At 38.7% G+C, this 21,468-nt stretch overlaps 1 protein-coding gene across 1 annotated transcript in view; it reads right to left on the reverse strand.

Moving 5' to 3' along the window:
* The window catches only part of SYNE2 (spectrin repeat containing nuclear envelope protein 2), a 181,869-nt gene that overhangs the window by 130,784 nt on the left and 29,617 nt on the right, over window positions 1-21,468 (reverse strand). The window contains 18 exon segments of the mRNA XM_009644870.2: window positions 626-914; window positions 1,017-1,136; window positions 1,513-1,715; window positions 2,476-2,588; window positions 3,360-3,525; window positions 4,520-4,720; window positions 5,577-5,678; window positions 8,915-9,076; window positions 9,773-9,931; window positions 12,203-12,353; window positions 13,360-13,539; window positions 14,388-14,986; window positions 16,151-16,298; window positions 16,755-16,912; window positions 17,775-17,898; window positions 18,490-18,601; window positions 19,808-19,890; window positions 20,170-20,381. Coding sequence (XP_009643165.2) covers window positions 626-914; window positions 1,017-1,136; window positions 1,513-1,715; window positions 2,476-2,588; window positions 3,360-3,525; window positions 4,520-4,720; window positions 5,577-5,678; window positions 8,915-9,076; window positions 9,773-9,931; window positions 12,203-12,353; window positions 13,360-13,539; window positions 14,388-14,986; window positions 16,151-16,298; window positions 16,755-16,912; window positions 17,775-17,898; window positions 18,490-18,601; window positions 19,808-19,890; window positions 20,170-20,381 — 3,282 coding nt within the window.

A 21,468-nucleotide genomic window follows, 5' to 3' on the forward strand; every position in this document is an offset into this window, starting at 1 on the left:
ATAGATTGCCTAGTTTTAGAAAGTCTGGGATAATTAAGCTAATTTATTAATTATGCTCTACATAACAAAACCAATATTATACTGACAAATAAAAAAAAAATGCTCCAAATCTTAGGGAGAGGTATTTGTCACAATACTACCCCTTCCACAGAATGAAACATGTAAATCCCAGCATCCTCATCCTAAGTAGTCAGAGAGAGGAGACACCAAAGAGGACACTGGGGCCTGAGAGACCCACGCAGGCAGTGGAGCAGCCCAGCACAACAGCACTGCAGGACACCCAAGAAGCCACACACTTTGCAGAGGCTCTCCAGATGCTCCAGCTACGTTACTGACCTCCCTTCTCCACCTCTGGAATAGGCTATGATGGGAAGGCACCTGGCCACCAGCACCTTATGAGTTCAGTGCTGCTTCACCCAGAGATGCAGTAGAGAATCTTATCTTATGTGCATAATAAACTATGCAAAACCAACAAAAAACCAAACACACACCCCTCCCCAAATAAGCCACAAAACCACAGGCAATCAGCAGTGACAGTATCTTTTACGAAGTACTGACTCATCAAGCATTCCCCTGATACTAGCATGAGCTGTGAAGTGGAAAAGGAATACATTTAACACAATACCTTTATTTGATTAGTCCTTTCTTCTGATGGCAACTCACTTTCCTGTGACCTCAGGTTATTAACAGCCTCCTCGAGGTTCTTCATCCAGCAAGAAACATCCTGGGCAAGTTCTTCAAAATTTTGACCTTCCACTAGAAGCCTCTCAGTATTCCCTACCATTTCACTTACATGTGTTGCCAGTGTCTGGTATCTACTAATAAGATCACTGGCTTCTGAAATCGTTTCATATTCTGCCAGCCCAGCCTCCCTCAAGGAATTTGCCAGCTGAGCCACGGAGTCAAATGGTTTTCTGGAAAAAAACAGAAAATTAATAAACATCTATTTGCTGTAACAACACAGAGCAATCTTCTTTAGAAGGCAGTTCTTAGATCGAGACCAAAGAAAACAATACCTCTGCATTAATAGCGTTTTATAGAAGTTTTCAAGTTTTGTCTCATCTTTTTTGATCTCTTTTAGTTTTTCTTCCTGAGCAGTGAGCCATTCTTCCAAGACCATGCTGCTTTCTTCAAGGCTAAAGAGAGTATAAATACAGACACACTCAAAATGAGAGGCATCACAAGACTAAAACCTACTGACAGCAGTGTCTTGCTGAAAAAGTAACATAAATATCATGCACCTGAACAAGCAAAGTTTTAAGCACAAGCTTAATTTTAAGTATCTTGGTTCATGTCACTGAAACTATCCATAAGCACACACTCCCATATAACAGCGAGTCTGCTATGAAGTGAAAAAACACATGAAGCATACAACAAAACACTCACTACCCTTTATTAAAATACCATCTTTAATAAAAAGCAGGGTTGTTTGCCATTCACCATGGCTGTTTAATAATGAATCATTTTATATCACCTGTGATTAAAATGTCAGAAACTGCATTAGTTCCCTACCTACTGAGCTGCTGGAGAGAATCACCAAGTTCCTTTTCCCGTTTCCGACATTTGGAGATCAATCTTTGTAGTTCTGCTTCTTGATCTCTCACACGGCTGTTAAGGTGGTTAATGCTTGCTTTGGGCAGGTAATGCTTCACTTTATTCAATAAAGTCTTAACCTCTTGGATATCTCCGTCTTTGCCTTCAGATGTTAGGAAGTGCTGAATAAGAGCACAAACACAAGATGCATTTGTCAAATTTGCTGTTGTATAATAGATATTTATGTTACAAGAGTTTTTCAGCTCCTGTTACCTCCATCAATATTTTCTAAAGCAATTCAGTTCCTTAAAAGGAATATATGTTAATTTACAGTTTGCTGACTTGCACTTGCAAATGGAAAAGTCATTGTAGAATAATGTAGAGAAAGTGAAATAAGTGACTTCTCTACAGCACAAATATACGCAGAAGAAATAGGCAAGCAGCATTCAGATCTAGCACTGACATCCCTATGTCTTCTGCTGCTGCTTAACTGTGATTGCTTCTTGCACAAGTTGTGGCTTTTCCAACTCTTTTCTGTTGATTTTGCCTGATCTAAAGTGAAAATCTGGCTAACAACAAAGGGAATGCAAATTTTTCACATTTGAGTCCAATGGGGGCCATAATTTCATTTCACTCTCTACATATTTGATTTTCTGGATCTTTGCACACTGAAGTATTTGGTCAAAGTCCATTGACTTTCACTGTCCTGTCTCTCATTTGCCCAACTATGTATGAACTTGAACAGCGATACTCCATTTTAAAAAGTTTTGTTTTCCTTCAATGTATTGTCCTAATGCTTTAAGTTACATGAAATGTTCTTCCAGTTTCATGTTACAAAACCACTGTAGGTGAATTTACTTTCAAGAATAGACTCCTGTGTAAAAAAGTAAAACTTTAAGAGCAATCAGATTTAGAAATTATAACAACATTTTCGTACTTTACCTTTAGCCTCTGCAGTCTTTCTTCCAGTACAGGTTTTGTTTCTGAGGGGTCAAAGCAGTCCTTCAAACACAGCTGAGTGCTGATGAACCAGTCATTAAAATTCTTGCACTGACCTGAAAAAAGATAGATTCCAATTTTCTTCATTAAATGTATTCTGTAAGAGAAAATCGTATTTAACAGGAGGATTTCAGATAATTTGCAATTACATTTACCGGTGCTACTGTCAAAGGTTGCTTTTCACTACAGACCATGTGACAGAAAATGCTGCAGTTCATACTTTTTTTTTTTTTACCCAACATAAATTGACAATAAACATAGCTGTTCACTTGGGAGGGACTGTCTGCTATACATAGCAGTTTCAGTAAACAAGATCTGGATTAGCCTACTGGCAACTTTTCTCATTTCCACACAAATAAATATTACTCAAAAACTATTTGAAGATGAGACTACCTTTGGGCCTAATTCTACACCTGCACAATCCTTTGTCTGCATAAAACAAAAAGTAACTAGTAATGCTATTAATCCTTATAACTAAGATTAAATAAAAAACTAGTGGAAAAAAATGTAAGTTTGACTTCTGTATTTTTTAATGAAATGTTCTGACATCTGTTCCTGAATTATGCTTTATACTTTTTTTATCTATTTTTTTAAATGTTAAAAAAATTTTTAAAAACCCCAAACTTTGATTCAGATTGAATGATTTGTTGGAATCAAAAGCCATTTTTATCCAAATCTTTATTTTGTTCAGAACGCTAAAGCAGTTTGAGATATCAAAGCATTTTCAGGCACCGAACCAAAAATAAATTAATTGCATAACCATTAAGTGAATATGATGGTCAACACAAACCTATAAAGCTACATGAATGTGAAATGTGTTTGCTTACGGTTCAAAACACCAATAAAGTGATCTTGAAACACATCTTTCTTCTTATTAAATAAATCAGTGACACATTTAAGCTGCTTATTTAATTCATCCACATCAGGACAATCCGTCTCTTCTTGAAGTAATGTCACATGGTGTTTTTGTTGCAGAATTTTCTGGTGTATCTCCTAAAGTTAAAAAAAAAATAACTGCTAAAAAGCAAAATTTGAAGTGCAAGCAGAAGGTTCACTGTACAGAGCTGCTTTAGTACAAAACAGAGTTTGGCAAAATGGTTTAGTCCTGCCTATTTGTCAAAATAATTTCTTAAAGTATATTGACATTAACAAGGCAGTCAATAGGTAGATAGAGGCACTAAAGTCTCCTTGAGCAGTGTGTATATATGTGTGATATGTATATATACATAATCACACATACATTTTGGCATCACACAGAATAGATATATGAAGTGCACAGTAATATAGTATGTCCCAGACCATATAATACCTAGAAGCTATAATGCCTTAGCTGCCATAGGCACTATTCCACCTCTAAATGCCTTACTCTCTATGTCAAGTGCCTTTCAAGTTGGTTGAAAGATAACTTAGAGGGAGCTGGGAGAATAAATTAAAAGCTTTATCTTTCTTCCAATGCTTGTGATTTCACTGCCCCAAGGACTAGTGGTCTGACAATTAGAATGTGCATAATCCACTCACTACTCAACAGGAGATTTAAACTTTGCCAGCATTGAACCACCAAGCAGGAAGCAGCTCTTTCTTCACCTCTCTCCCTGGTGCAAAGAGCATGGAAAGTCGGATTAAATTGCCTGCTGGGAGCTCCCCTTGCAGGCAGGCACAAAGACAACCTCTGTGTATTACCCAGTCTTGGGGAAAGATACAACCCAGTACCCCCACTACTGCTTCAACGTATTGGTGGTATATTGTTGTCATGCCTATCACTAACCATATCCAATAGCTGCAGCAGTTAAATAACTACATCTGATAACATCCAGTGAAAACAGGCTTTTCACTCAAATTTCTGGCAGCTTAAGGAACTATTCAAGCCAGGCTCTTCACTAGAGTTATTCCAGCAGTTTATAACATAAGGAGAAACACTTAGGAAGACTTGCCCAGGAGAGAAATAATGAACAAAACTGTAAAAGATGCGTAATTTGTGGCAAGCTACCTCTAATTTAGTAAATATCTCTAAGGTGTCAGAAGGAGATAAAGCTTTTAAAAGTGATTCAGTCATTCCAATCTGTGTCTTGGCCAGATCAAGGTCTCCTTTTAGTTCTGCTGTATTCACGCTGAGTTCACTGGTCCCCCGCTTCGTTGACAAGAGCTCTTTGATTAGCTCCATTTTTTGTACAACAGATGATCTGATGACCTTAAAATTGGAAATAAACATACGTAAGAAATTATACAGGATTGATTTCCTAGAAAATTACAGAACTCCATAATAGACATAAAAAGCAATGAAATGATCTGAAGTCCTGACGTTTCAATCACAGCTTGTTCCAGTTTCCTTCCCTCCCACTCCACAAATTGAAAAATAACAGTATTTAAGCTCTGATTTTCTGAGGAGGAATGAGCTCAGTTCATCTTTATTAGTGATACATTTACTGGTGCTGTTTTACTAATAAATTTATTTGCTAGTCTACTCCAGTGTCTACTCTCAGCTAGATAAAGGCCTTATATGTGCTTTGGCTACCAGGAAAAAGAGGGTGCCAGCTCTCTCTGTAACACACCTTCCTGTAGTGATCCCACTAGGGGAAATTCCCCATAGCGATACAAAAAACAGGCAAGGACAAGAGAGGTGGAGAGCTCTGGCTCGAGACTAGTCACTAAGGAGCAACAGGTCCTTAACCTTATCCTTAGCCTTCCGTAGATTTGCATGAGACAGCAACTCAGTGGGATCATGGCCACATGCTGAAACACCACCCCAGGGGGCTCAGGGCGTCTGGTGCTCCCAAGGAGCATAGTGTGCACAGTACAAGGTTGCCGAGTCCTTTCCTAAGCTCCTTAGATCACTTTACCCAGTGAAACTCCTCTGAGTTCACTGCCTGCTGAGGATAAACACACAAATAGCCAAACCAGGTCAAGCTCAAGGTGCATCTGACAGAGACTGAGAGTGGACGCGTAGGGAACTGGTATAGGATCAAGGTAGGCTAACATGTCTGTCATATTAGCTGTAAAGGTAGGCTAACATGTCTGTCATATTAGCTGTAAAAGCTTCTTCATACCTGTAGCTCCAGTGGAGGTTCATTACTATTCAGAAGTTCTTCTATCTCAGCCACTGTGTTGTCAAATTTCTGGAGTTTCTGCTCTTGGACTCGTAAGCATGCCTAAAGGTGGAAAAAAACACATCAGAAACTGTGTTTTCCCCCACATTAAATGTCCATGTTTCTGTTAGAAAATTATATTACTAATATTCTGATTCTGCATTTTGGCATATAGAGTTCCCACAACAGGTCCATTTCCTGATTTTCATTTTAGCAATTTAGATGTTTTTTGTATAAAGAGTCAGAAAAAAATCTGTATCTCTCAGGCAAAGCAGTTGTTAATGCAAATATAGCATAAATTTAACAATCAATTATTTTACATCTGTGTCAACCCAAGTAAATTTGTAGGAAAATGATCTTAATTTTGTATTTATTTCTTGCTGCTTCTATTCAAAAGGGATGTTCTCAGATATTATAGACTTAAAGTCATGAATTGGTATTCTGACTTTGGTAGGGATGTGGTAAAATACAACACATGCTGTAAACACTTTTTAAATATAAACCCTTTGTATATGAAAAGACCTCTACTCATTTGCGTGGATTTTGGAACAAGCCAGTAATGTGAAAGTAAAATACCAGCTTCAACTTATGAAATGGGATATATCTAAAATAGTCACATTGTCTCATATTTCCAAATTGACATTTCAAACTCCCTCAGGACAAAGTATTCCTTTGGAGTTTCTGTACAAGCAACCATCAAAACCCATTCACGTGCTGCAGCCCTTAAAAGAGTTCCCATTTGCATACGGGCTACAGAGGAATGCAGAACTTCTCTCACATTATTTATACTGAAATTACCTTTAAATATGCAGTCAAATAATTCATTACTTTTGTGACAGGCTTCTTGAAAACACATGCACTGGTGCTCTACTGGGCAGTCACAAAGGACCCTGGGTTTGAACCCAGGGTAACATGATACACATTGCAACAGTTGGGTTTTACTTTTTTGTAATTAACATAAATGTAGAGATGTTTCAGGATCAACAACAAAAGAAATAATAATAAATTGATAAATAAACCTGACACCCTCTGCACTTAAATCATTTTACAAAAATACCAATGCACTGAGGTCAGTTTTCTCTCCTTCTATTCCGCTTTTATAGTAGCTCATGGGAAACATGGTTTCTCTCTCCCTTGTCCTCTCCTCCCCTCTCTTTTGAGAATTATCCTCTTGCACAGAGCAGCGGTGTAACCTTAGCGCGGCCACCTCCAGCACAGCCCTTCCTAAGCGCCCTCAGAGACACATCAGGGGCCTGGTCACATTATGCTGGGCTTGAGCAGTTTCCAGGTAACAAAATGGCTCTTAAGATGCAGTTGCCAGCTGGTGCATTTTTACTGGGGCCCTCGGGGACCCGAACTACTCCAGGTAAATTCTAACAATACCATGGTAAAGGCAATAATAATGTGACAGAATATCCACCTCTGCATAGCATGTATACTACTGTTTCACTGGGAAGATCTGTATACAAAGAACACCTTGGGTTTTTACTGCTCTGCAAATTAAAAACAAATGAGCAGCACTAACAGCAGCAGTAATGCTGCAAATAAGTGTAATAAAAACCAGGGTGTTTGTAGCATGTAAAACACTGAGAAAAACTGCCTGCATATTTTCAAACAAGTGGATATGGGATATTTTTTATATAATTATATATATTTTTTATATAATTAATTTATATAATTATTTTTATTTTACTGGCTATAACCACAACTAAGCAATGCAGCTGATTATGGCCCTAATGTCAGAAATTAAAACATTTAGCCTCATATGTGAGGCTGTTCAATGGCATGGAGCTAGTGCATGTGTTTTTACACCGAACTGCACCCCGATACCAAGAGTTAATGCTATAATCTGTGTGAAAGGGACATGGGCAGCCCAGGCTCTGCTGATGTCTGCCCACATGCAACCCCTTGGAGATCCTTAGCCGCCAGCCACTATTAAGGCTACATTTAGTTACCCTGGGGAGCACACTGGGATGGGGAGCACACCAGGACAAGGATCACAGGGGCAAATAAGCCACCTCTGCAACCTCTTCTTGAACTGTGCATTTCCCAGCCATTTCTGAGGCTCCACTATCTTCAATGATAAGTAATTGCCAGCTGGTGCATTTTTACTGGGGCCCTCGGGGACCCGAACTACTCCAGGTAAATTCTAACAATACCATGGTAAAGGCAATAATAATGTGACAGAATATCCACCTCTGCATAGCATGTATACTACTGTTTCACTGGGAAGATCTGTATACAAAGAACACCTTGGGTTTTTACTGCTCTGCAAATTAAAAACAAATGAGCAGCACTAACAGCAGCAGTAATGCTGCAAATAAGTGTAATAAAAACCAGGGTGTTTGTAGCATGTAAAATACTGAGAAAAACTGCCTGCATATTTTCAAACAAGTGGATATGGGATATTTTTTATATAATTATATATATTTTTTATATAATTAATTTATATAATTATTTTTATTTTACTGGCTATAACCACAACTAAGCAATGCAGCTGATTATGGCCCTAATGTCAGAAATTAAAACATTTAGCCTCATATGTGAGGCTGTTCAATGGCATGGAGCTAGTGCATGTGTTTTTACACCGAACTGCACCCCGATACCAAGAGTTAATGCTATAATCTGTGTGAAAGGGACCATGGGCAGCCAGGCTCTGCTGATGTCTGCCCACATGCAACCCCTTGGAGATCCTTAGCCGCCAGCCACTATTAAGGCTACATTTAGTTACCCTGGGGAGCACACTGGGATGGGGAGCACACCAGGACAAGGATCACAGGGGCAAATAAGCCACCTCTGCAACCTCTTCTTGAACTGTGCATTTCCCAGCCATTTCTGAGGCTCCACTATCTTCACTGATAGGCAATTTCTAACTAGAAAACTAATTACTAGCCTATACTCACTCTCTTCCCTTTCTTCCCTATGCACAAGGAAATACGTGCACTCCTGTATGTAAACTACAAGCTTTCCAGGCCTTCTCTTTGCTGTATGTTTGTACAGCACAAAGGAGTGAGGAGGCTTTTGTAGTCTAAAGCAGCATTTGCAGTGTTGCATTAATTTAAAACAATTTAGTGTATATATATATATATACACGATCTATTCTTCAGTTTCCAAGACCCACATCCCCAATACATTATGTAGTATTTTCAGTGAAACTATCCATGCAGATATAATTGCAAATGTTACAACTCCCTCTGCTTTTGCAGTGCTGATATTTCTATGTGATGTGCATGTTTACAGTCCAAAGTCCATATCACTACACTGTAAGTTAAGGGTAAAAAAATTTCCACTCCAATTACCTTCAACTGTGTAAGGTCCTCTTCAGTCAGAGAACGGTCTTCTGCATTCTTAAGTTCTGCATTTGCCCAAGCGTCGATTGTGCCAGATAAACTAAGAAGTTTTTCCCACAAAGCCTGAGCTCTTCCCAAATTATCACAGTAGTTTTCAGTCTTTTCATTAATCTACCATGAGATTTATATACAAAAAACACACACAGATTTAAAAAAATGTTGAGTTATATTCCAAAAGCAAAAGCAGCATAATAAAATCGGAGAGAGATGAAACCACCCACAAAAAAAACAAGTGCGGCATGGGAAAAAAAATCTCATGTGTCTTCACAGTGAACTGGTCATGGAGAAGATATTTAAATCCCTGCCACACATGTCGCCAAACATACCAATCACAATGGCTGCTTGCCAGTTTTAAGGCAGGTTTAGGAAGGAGCCTTGCTCATTAATGTTTATCTACTCTCAGTAAATACCATCTAATCTCAGTATTGATGCACTGCTTAAATTGACAGTGGCAAACATTTCTCACCAAAAGCACCAGCATTGTAATTCTCCAGATTGTCTCCAAAGTCTAAATCCGCAGAAGTTGTTATGGAAGCTTACAGATTCAAGCAGAAAGCACAAATATTGCCTTTCTGCATTTCCTAGAATTATTTACTGTCCAGGAGTACCCATGATACAAACTACCTGAGAGATCAGAAACATTATGCCAATAGATACTCTGCAAGTTTTGCTCTGGTAAACACTTGGATTCACCTCAAATCTTTGCCATGTTGCACTTAATTTATTCCAAATATTACGCACGCGTCAGAATCAATTACTATAATGCATAACAGATAAGACCACCCTGATAATTTACTTTTTACATACATCCAGCCATCTGTCCACAATAATGTTAGCCTCATTCTCGAACGGAGGCTCCTCAAAGCTTCTCATTTTATTGAGCTGGAATTGAAGGTTTTTGCAGATCTGATTTATTTTGTCTACATCTTCAGAGTGATCATTAAATTCCTCTTTTGCCTCTTCAATCTGTGAAAAAGACCAAATAGATATTTACAAGCATGTTTACTTATGACTGTTTTACAGCAAAACATTTTTAACTGATGTGTTGTTCTTTTTAATTTAGAGAAACAAGAGCATTACACAAAATAATCTGTTTTATATAATATGAGACTATGAATTTACCCTGTGTTGTTATACCCCTGTCATGCTGATAGGAACATTTTCCTGTTAGAAATCCATATCATTCTGTTATTGGCTGCAAAATATAGCTGAGTAGGAACTATGGATAATGTATTTCTGATGAAGAAAGCCAAACCAGTTTGCTTTAAAATTCGTAACTACAAGATCCAAGGGGACTGTACATCCATACACAGAACCTCAGTTACAAAAATAAACAATGTACAATGCAATAATCGCCTGAGATACCACTACAACTCTAAAAAATATAACATGGCATTCTGATCTGCAGGTTTTGAACTACTTTTAAAAAAAAGCTTAAATCCTACTTAAACATAGCTGTTGTCAAATATGCCATTGCCAGAAACTGAAATGTCCCTTTTTCCTACTTTCTATTTAAACACTAGACTGCTTCTTTTTGCTTAATTGTAACGTCAGTGTTTACAAACAACATGGAAGCTCGACAGAAAAGAAACACTGACCTCTAGTGTTAGGCAATTTGATATTAAATGCTCTCCTTATTTCCCAGAGACAAGCATTACATCTGCTCATATAGATACTGCCAGTCACTGAGATAAGGGGAGGGATGGCAGAGCAGCACTCACAAACCAGAACTAGGCAGAGAATCTTCTCTGTTACTGTTTTATATAATTAAAAATAACAAATCATTATCACTCAAGGACATGCCTTGTACTGTGCTGCAGCTATTGAGGACTGCAATTCTGAGAGTGGGAGTTGCACAACTCAAGGTGAGGAGGACGGGTTGTTAGCAAAGCGAGGGGTCTCCATACAGGCAAGGGCCAGGGTCTGCAGGCGATCCTCCCTGCAGCAGGAGCAGGGTGATAGGAGGTGCCAGAGGTCTCACTGGTGAAACCAAGGAAAGACCATTAGCCACGGACAACTATGTCCAGTGGTTGTATTCATTTAGCCAAGAAGAATGTAGCTGGCTATCAAATTTTTGTCTGAAAAAGTGGTAAACTTTAAACTGAATGAGGGGGTATCCAACAATACCTGCTCATTCAGTCTCATCAGCTAATGCAAAAGCTACTGTAAATGTTTAACTGCTATCAAAGACAGCATGGAGCAAATGTTGGTTACAGAGGCCAAGGCTCTTTATATAGGAGGTCTGCCTTCGAAATAGGTTTGTAACACAGCAGATGCAAGAGGACAAAGAACGAACTGTGTTGTTATGGCTTCTAACTGCAACACAGTTTGGTCAGCAAAATCAGTGTGAGGGCAGAGATTCATGCTGCAAATGTACCCAGCTCAAGGAAATACTGTATCATCAGCCTAGTCAAAACCATGTTGGTCTTCAGAAGTCCACACACTAAGGCAGCACCGTGCTGGCAATCCCCAAGCTGTCTCTGAGCACAGTGGCAATGACATACAGCGAGGTACACAAGCTCCAGCCTGGGAAGCAGGATAGATCTGTCACGGTCCAGCCTCTGAGCAGATGTGCCATGCTGACACAGCCTTATGGCTCCTGTTCCTGCTTGCTCAGGGCTAGCTGAAGATCTCTGCACAGCACTGCACAACACAGACAAACCCCGCAGCCCTGCCTGGGACCCAGTGACATGAGCAAGAAGAGGATATGGATCTAAATTATTGGTTATAAGCTACAGCAACAGCAGAGAAACAAGCAGCCCCAAGGAGTTGCATTACCTATTATTTTTTGCTTTAGGTGGTACAACATTGTAAAGTATCTTCTTAGTAACAAATGGATTTGCTATTTTTGTATATTTACAAACTGCCCACTATAAGGTTTTTAACTCAGTGGAAAATATAGAAATATTCTAACAGGTGTGTGTGAATATGGCAAATTCTAACATGTGTTTTTGGTAGGACAGGATTTCATCTTATTTTGATACTAGATCATGGTTTTTCTATGTTGTTTGGTTTTTCTTTAATCCTTCCCCTTTAACAAGACCTTGATTCACTAAGCAAAGCCAGACACCAACTTAAAACAAAGCCAGGGTATGGTCCCTAAATGTATTTTGGAAGCCAAAGTGAAAGCAAGGTCTTAATATTTGCCCTGAAGGCTGGGTGTACAAGGGCAACCCTAAACCTGAAAGGTCCCAGGAAAGGCTTTTCCTTCCTTTCTGGTAAGTTCTTGTTACTCACCTTTGTTATTAGTCTGTTCAAATTCTCCTTCCCCATGTAAGAAGTTTGCTGCGAAAGCACAATCTCCTGTTTCTGGATGATGCTGGTCAGACTAGTTTTGCAACTTTGATACTGCTTCAGGAGCTCCAGAGCCCTTGCACACTGCTCCTGGCTATTAAAAAGAGATGTATTATTTATGGCCTGAGCATAAAACAGCAGCCTCAACCTCTTGTCTGCTTCTTTCTCCTATATTCAAACATGTGGGGAGTTTGACTGCTATGTCTGGAAGAGAGAACAGGGAGGATAAACTGTACCAGTCCTAAACTCTGCAATACTGTGCGATACCTGGTGTGGTATGTGGCCAGTTTTTGGAATCAGAAATGCCCTTCACCATCATATGCCTCTGGCTCACATTTAACTGCAATGTGACCTAAGGAATTCTGTTTATATGATACTCTCCACCTGAAAAGTGAGCTCGGTCACCAGTAAACTGAAATACAATGTGCAGCAGATATCACAACAGCTTGGGTGTTGGACAGTGGGAAATACCTCAGCCCAGCCTTCAGTGGGATATGAAAACAGATTACTCCCATTGACACCTGTTCAAGCCATGAGGATTAACCAGAACTGTGCTAGTCCATGCAAAGCCTCTAGGCATCTTCAAAAACTGTCAGAGAAGGACAGAAGCTCTGGGTGATCAATCATAGCCCTTCCCAGTCCTCACTCTCACAGACTTATCGAACTAAGTTCCTTTAGTCTCTTCCTGCATAAGAGACATAAGTTTTCCCAGCTGTCCTCTTCCATTTTTTTCAGTTTGACTTCTCTTTTTGAATGTGCTGGCATGAAGTTCATAGCAAATACAGAAGAAACATCATTCCTAGAAGTAGCCAGGTTTTTCTTTTGGATACCAATTAAGTCCAACATATCACTGCATACCTGCTAAATAATGGGACTATGACGTCTTAAAAATAAAAAAAAAAAAAATCATGAGCTTTGCCTGCAAACTTCTATGTGCAGTTCTTGGCAATATGATATTTAGCATCATAACAGTAACATTTTCTACTGTATCAGTATTTAATTTACTTTAAAGTATGGTCTAATGCTTTTCTGCTGTTTCATCTTACAAGCAAACTTCTTCCTTGCACAATACTACTTAAAAATGTGATTTTTCTCCTTACCATTCAGCAAGCAAGAGTTTTGTATCCTCCCATAACCTCTCTGTAACTCTGCACTGTTCGTTTGCTTCCTCTGCTTTTTCCTCTTTGATCTGTGGGAGCTTATTAGCAATTTCTCGCATAGGTTTCATTTCAACCGCAGCACAGTCCAATTCCTTTTCCAGTTCCGTTAATGATTTTACCCTTTATTAGAAAAAATGAAATACAGCCTTATATGTAAGTCTTTGATTTTTTTTTCCCCCAATGTAATTAATAAGTTCCCTAGAAATTCATCACGAGTTGCACATACCAACTATATTAAATTACATTATAAAAAGTCTAATTTGATCTTCAGTTCGTGTAATTTGACACAGTCTTTCACATGAGTTATGCTGACCTAAGCCCTTTGAGAAAGTAATCCAAAATCCTGAAGTCCAACTGTATGAACATAGTAAATTACTTTCTATTAAAAGGTAAATGCATTCTGGCTATCTTAAAATACGGTCTAAGAAAGGAAGCTGTGCCATTGGAGATTTCAGAACTTAAAATATGGTCACAGCTTATAAACTCCTCTCCCCTTCATTTTTCCAACCACACAAACAGTAATGAATTGTTTATTAATCCTTTGCAAGGTTGCAAAGAGCTCCTCTGAAACAGTATTGATGTCATGCAAATCATGTTAGCAGCTTTCCTGGGGTGTGGTAAAATAACCCAAGGCTTCTACAGCACAGAGGTTCACATCATGAGTGTCAGTGCTCAGCAAGAAGACCTGCCTCCCTGTTTGACAGTTTTCTTATTGAAATCTATGACCATAACAATCAACCTCCTTCTATTTTTTCTTCATCAATGCTGCTTCAAACACACACATACACAGAAGTTTAAAAGAAGTTATTTAGGCTGTGAGGGAGAGAATGAACCATAAGCGCACAAGTTCTTTCACTGCTTCACAGGTATTTCAAGACATTAGAGTTTCAGTGCTCTGCTGCAAAGGGGCCACAGGCCCTCTGAGTTCACTGAAATTATGAAATTAAGAACTTAAAAAAAGAATTCACCTTTGTTGAATAGCTGGAATTGTTGGATCCTTCAAGCCTATTTTGTTAATTCTGTCACGTAGATCCTGAATGTTTTTAAGGAGTTCACCATTTTTTGTGGAAAAAATCTGGTATAAGTCTTTTTCCTCTGTAAGCATCTGTTCATTTGAAGGATCATAAGTTGCATTTAGCTCCCCGGATAAAGTCAGAACGAGATTTTCACAGCAAGTCTTTCTCCCACATTCAGCATCTTCCAAACAGATATCAACTGTTTTCAAGCGTTCATCCAAACATTTAGCCTCTTCTGCCATATGAGAAACCTCTTGTGCAGCCTCTCTTAATGCTTTTCCCTGAATTTCAGGTTGACCTGAGGGATCTGTGAGACATTTGATGGAAGACTGAATCTTCCTCAATGAGGCCATAAAAGCTTCCAGATCTTTAAGGACTGTCTCGCGGATCTGCATTTTACGGCTCATTTCTTCAAGCTGGTTTTGATAGTAAATCATAATTTTACTTGCAGCTTGCAGGTCTATTGGATTAAATTCATCTCTTGCTGAACTATCTAAGTGTTCCAATTGTTTGCATACTTCAATCTGATTTAATATGGATCTCTGTAACTCCTGAAATTGAGAGAATGACCAACAGTGTCAGTAAGTGAAAGGAAATCTGTATCCTGCATTCACGCTGAACATATGACCGAAAACCAAATTATACTCGCAATAAAATAAGTATGCTAAACAGGGTGGTTAAGAAAGAAAACCTCTTTTTTCTTACTCTGGACCATGGTGAAGGGAAGCAAAAAGAAGAAAAATCAAATCGAATGGTATTCCACACACAGGGAATTTGGTCAGCACTACAGAAAGCCCAAGCCTCCCTCCAGCAATCAGACAAAAAGGAGAGAAAGACAATGAGAGTTCTGGGACCAAAACCAGCAGGCTCTTGCAGTGGGAGATGGCTCAGAGCACAGGCAGGCACACAGATGTTTGTTACTCTGCCACCTTTTAAGTTCTTTATGCTATACTTTGGAGGAGACGTACACGCATTTGAAAATCTCTTGGCGACATCTGCATGCTATCTGGTTACAGCCCTCAGACAAACAGCAGTCAGCATTGCGAAACTCCAAATGTGCAGAGAGCTGGGAAAAAAATGCAAGGCCCTTCTAGCCAAAAAGTGTCAGACAGAGGGTGCACATGCTCTCTGCCCTACAGCTTGAGAGACCTAAACCCTACTTAGCTCGAGAGCCAAGGGCAAAGAAATGCAAACTTTCAGTTCTGTGTAACACTCAGTGTGTTCAACTCCGAGGGCGCATCAAGAACAAAACAATATTCACCCCGCCAAACAGACAGATCAGAGCCTAGGCATAAGATACTGATAGCAACAAGTTATTGCATACATGCAGAGCTTCCAAAACCATCCTGGGGCGTGCTCAGATACCTCAGCAGATTTGACACAAGGCAGCTTAGCTTAGCTCACAAATTAACACCACATTATGTATACGACTCCACAAAATGACGTAAGGCCAGGTGGGAACACTGTAAATCTGGGAAGTCCTAACCTAAGATGAAATGTTCATGACTATGCTTTTTACAGTAGAGCCTATTGAGGGTGTCTGCGGAAACAATGACATTTAAAGCAAAGGGAGTAAAATGCTGTTAGACATTAGAAGGTTTGGGAAATCTTGTGAGTGGTCCCAAACTTCTGAGTGAAAATCCCATTAAGTTCTATAGTTCCTAGACATATTAAGAACATTCTGGCGAGGGTGTGGTCTCTGCGTATTCCCTTACCTTTAGTTCCCTATAAGCAAGATCACTATTCATCAGATTAAACTGCTGGATGTCCTTTTTCTTCAGCCGCTGATCTAATTCACAAAGAAGAATGGATTCATTTTCTATTGGCAAAACAATTTCCAAAGCAGTCCTTAAAGAGTTTGTTCTACAAGAAAGGTAACAAAACATGAACTGGGAAAGCAAGCAAGAAAAGACACTCAACATTTTACAGCACAAAAAAATACAAAGATAATGTAATTGACTGTCTAACAGATCTAATACTCCTCCTCCTGAGGTCAAAGGAGTTTTCCATTGATTAATAAGAAAAGCAGTGTGAATCACAATGAATTTAACCAAAAGGTTGAAGGAAATAACAGTAAACTTGGGGAAAGTGTGCAGTGATGTTACAAAGATCTGGCTCTGTATTCCTTGGAGATATTTACACTATCCGCAATGTATATATGAACAAAGTGTAATTAAGAAAAGCTCAATTCTGTGAAGTTATAAAAAAAGGTTAAAAATGTGCAGGTGTTTTCTGTAACACACACTATTCCCTTCACAATACACACATTAGTTACAATGAACTATTCCTTAGCTAATATAATTAATTGTTATTTTATACCTGGTACTTATAATATCCTGAAGCTCTTTCCATTCTCTTTTTATTTGGTTTCTCGTCTCAGAGACAGCAGCCTGCTGCACTTCATCCACAAGATTTTCTAAGGTAGATGAGATGTTTTCCAATTGTGTCCAACCGGAATTGGTTTCACTCTCTATCACCTAAAAGATATGCAGCATTAATTGCATTTATATGATACCATATTATGGTGGCAAGAGTCTCAGAGTCTCTGCAGAAAAAGTGAAAACATCACCTGTAAAGTTAGAGTATCTACTGCTTTCTTTTTCTTCAAGACTCCATTTTCAGCTGCATGCAAATGTCTACCAACTTTTTATGATGACACTTTCCATGTCAGATATATGCCTTGGCTACATTTTATAAAAGGTTCAATAAATATGGTTCAGCCATTTTTATTACAAGAATGAATGGAAAATATCTCAACTTAGTTATGTTCAAAAGACCAAAAAACAAATGTAGAACTGAACCAAGTTCCGAGGTGCTAGATAACCTTTGTACGCCCCTTTCAAGCAAGGACTTGAAAAAATTCAGTAATAAACTCTCCAACATCAGTTATGTGCCTTTTATCATCCCCTTAAGGTTCTCACAAACCTGATCAAGTTATAAGTCCTGCAACAGTTTCATTATGCACATACACCACTGCCATTTGATCATTCAACGCCAATGACTCCTCCAGCCCTGACCATGGTCCATCACTTACCACTCCTGCTGAGAAAAAAGCTGGTTTCCATAGTTATTTTTTCCATTAGACCTATTTCAGCCTGCAGATCACAAACTTGACAGCCACCAATTTCTTCTTTCAGCAACACTGGCAAAACTCCACTGCTAAGTAGAAATGCAGTTCTGCTGAACGCTAAACCCTTGATTTCCCTTCTACTTCTAACAAACCTGGTTGTAAGGACGCTCCTTTTCTTTTGGCAATGCATGTAACACAGAGAGGCGAGGGCTCTACACAAGAAAATAACAATTTAGCCTCCAAGTATGTTTTAAAAGATGAATACCTACCTGTAGTTCAAGCAGCTTATCCTGAAGGCATGAAGTGTCTTTTATTTCATCAGTAAAGCCAGATGCTACTTTATCTCTGCTGACTTGCAAAAGTTCCTCCAGGTTACTTCTTTGTGTGTTATAGCTAAAGAAAGATGCAATCACTTTCAGAGCGAATATTACTTCTAATTTAGTCGAACATGGCAGGGACTGGGACTTGCTGACCAATAGGTTACCATATAAAAAAGGTGCAGTCTATTGCAAATGCGTATTTTTTTACCTATGTCCCAAATGAATGGGCATAAATAAGCAACATATGAAAGAGCTGAGAAATGGCTCACCTGGCTAATTTTCAAGTATGAATGCCTGCCTGCATTCTCTAAATTCAGTTTTATGAACGTAAAAATGTCAGTTCTTTAAAAACTTGACACTTTTTTTTATTTTGCAATATTTGAAGTTATTAGTAAGGCAGATACGGATTTTTATGGCCCAAGAAAAGAGCAGAAAAAAAGTTTTCTAGCTCTAAGTGTTCTTGGTACAAAATCCTAATGTTTGAACCATTTAGCTACTATACCACTTCCGTATCAATTACAGGGCAATATTAAGCAATGTAGTAGAACAAGAACAGAGTTCTGCATAGCAAAAGTGCACCTTATGTTCAATACATTCAATTAATTTATGAATGTCTAGTATAGTATCATCTCAATATACATGCATTTGATCCTTTAAAAATTACCTCTCTAATAAAGTTGGTATGGGCAAATCACTGTCTTCCTCAAATTTCTTTGCGTAGCTTTCTCCATTGTGATGTTTCACATCTGGTTCCAAAACTGTATCTGTAGCAGGTCCTGACATCTAAGTAAAAATAAAAAAAAGGTAACAATGACATCTGCATCATGCTGTGTCAATATATAATGAATACTAACAGACATCTGTGAACTCCTTTGCTTAGGGACATGGTTTAGTGGTGGGATGGCAGGGTTATGTTAATGGTTGGACTTGATGATCTTAAAGGTCTTTTCCAACCTAAACGATTCGATTCGATTCTATTCCATTGTATTCCTGAAAGAAGCAACTGCTTCATGTGTCCTGAAGGAGATGAGAGATACCATTCATGAATACAAGATGTGTTTAAACTCAATCACTTGCAGCCAGGCCATTTGTTCCTTCCCCAGATACTGGGCTTTGGCAAGCACAATCCACTTGTGCAAATTTTTGCTTCAGCTCCACAGACATCCTTGGGCAACCACAAAGCACTGTCTTCTGCAGCTTTTGTCAGGCTCCTTATATCAGATGCCTTCACATGTCTCTTGCCCTTGACTCCAGGATATACTCTACTCCTCAGTTTGAGGCTGGCTGATGATAGTTATACAATTCATACTTTGATTAGAGAGAACAGATTTCATCACTGTACTGGGGACAATATTAGTAGCCTTACAAGATATCTCCCTTGATAATAGCCAATTCTGACATATCTTCAAACTTCATGTAAATGCAATGGGTCCCTTCCTATAAATCACCAGCCTGGAGGCTGTCTGATGAGGTGTCTGCAGCCTTACTTGCATGAATCTTTATCCTAAATGAGACATCTTCTGTGGCATCCAAATGATGAATTACAGTATCTTGTTTCTGATATTATTTCCAAAAGTTACATGTGTTCTGGCTTTCCCTGTATTTTTCTAAAGCAAATACTTCCAGCTCTTCACTGTTTTTCCTCTCTGTGTCCTTTGAAACTTGTTCAAATTACTGGGACACTATAGGGGATTTGCACTTGAACACAGCTTCACACATGACTCTTCCAGCTGAAATCCACTCTTCAGCAAAATATAATGCAAGATTGGAGGCTCACATCTCCTCAGGATGCCCAGTGCTGTTCCTTGCATGTTACTTTTTAATATTTACTTAGTCTATGTTCCCAAGTGCAATGGATTTTTGATGTTTGACCAGAGGCCTGAGGTCCCACCACAATAAGAATAGTAACAGAAATAATAGTTTTTCCTTTTGCCAGTGATCTCCCCTAGACAGAGCACTGTTTTCTAACAGTAAGTATGGACTTCTTACCTCCTGTACCGAAAGGATATCAATTTGTTGAGAAGAATCAGGCTTTTCTCCATTCTCAGAAGCAACAATGGAGCTTCTATGGTTTAAAAGAAATTTCAGCTTAAGAACAAAGTGTGAAACACAAAGGGGAAAAAAGAAATCCTGGCTAGTGATTAGAAACAGTGCAGCTGTCATGAAGGATAATCAAACGTTGTAATTGCTAGTTCATGAAACGTAATACTAAATGTTTAAATGTACAGCTGCCCATAGTAATGTACATAGTAACTTACTTGGTAGTACATTTACAATACCACAAAACTTATCCATATGTCTGATTTCTGTGTGTCTACAACACATCATGCACTCAGTCACCCACTCTTTCTTAGATGGCTGTCCTTTTCCAGCACGAGACAGCAGGGCTGTGTAAGTATCTGCCACAATTTGTTGAAGCTTTTCTAGCTTTTGTTCACAGTCTGTAGTCAGTGTCTGTATGCCTGGGACAGTTTCTTCTGATAGTCTTCCCAATATTTTAAGGTCTTCTAATGACTTGCTAAGTTCCCTCAGGCTGCCTTCGTGTGAAAAAAAGGCCTAAACAAAGAAAAACAACACAATAAACTCATGCTAAGTCATAAGGATATGCAATTATTTTCATACATTTTTTTCTATGTCCATTGTCTTCTTGGATGAGTGCACTTAAAGTGTAAGCTGTCAAACCAGAAGAGAAACATTTATTTTTCCTCAATTCTTTTTCAAATAGAGCCAGGAAAGAAATTAGGATTTCTGGCAACATGTTGCCAAGCTGCATTCACAAGACTACACTGACTCTTACTTGATTTTGAAATTCATTATATTACTACAATTTTAGCTACTTTTGGTCCCAAGTCCTCTTCAAACTGATGTCAGAACTACATGTCCAGTTGACTACAGAAAAAGCAGAATTGGAAAATTTATTTAAAATCAATAATTATACTTTCTAGGGTGAAATCAAGATATACTAAAAACTAAGGAGAATACGAGCAGAGGGAATGCCCCTGAGAACGCTTATTTCTCTTTAATCTTGCATACGTAATATTTGCTGAACATGAACCCATGAGAAACAAAGACTACAACTCCACTGAATTCAACGAAGACCAGAATTTCATCAGGAAAGCAATTTCTTACCCTCATAAGTGGTAAACTGGCCACATCAATGCATCTCGAAGAGGAGGATGAAGGAAAATACTAAAAGTAATGAAGTGTAAAACCCACTGCTTATGGAATATGTAAGATTCACCATGACTCACTCTGGCAAATGAAATGTCTTAGTCTAACTCTGTGGTTAATTTATCCACAGCACAAACACAGAGATAAAGTGCAGCTACTGCACTGTGAGAAGATACTCTCACCTGAAGGCTCCTAATACCATCTATGCAACTGTAAGAAATCAAGGGAGTCAGAGAACACATAATCATTTCTTATTTTTACACTTTGGACAGCTAAATCTGTTTTAATGCTTCAAGGTTGTCTTTAAAAAAATGGAAAAAAAGATACCATCCATGTAAGAAGGAGGTAATTCTAACAGTCTGCAAGGAGGCTAATATCTGCAGTCAAAAAAGGCAAAGAAATAATTTGGGTGGCCTCTTTGTTCTGTATTTACATAACACTGAGCACAAGGGCCCTGTTCCACAAACACAGG

This window comes from Egretta garzetta, unplaced genomic scaffold (genome assembly GCF_000687185.1).
Source record: "Egretta garzetta isolate BGI_Z169 unplaced genomic scaffold, ASM68718v1 scaffold508, whole genome shotgun sequence".
In the NCBI taxonomy this organism is placed as follows: Eukaryota; Metazoa; Chordata; class Aves; order Pelecaniformes; family Ardeidae; genus Egretta; species Egretta garzetta.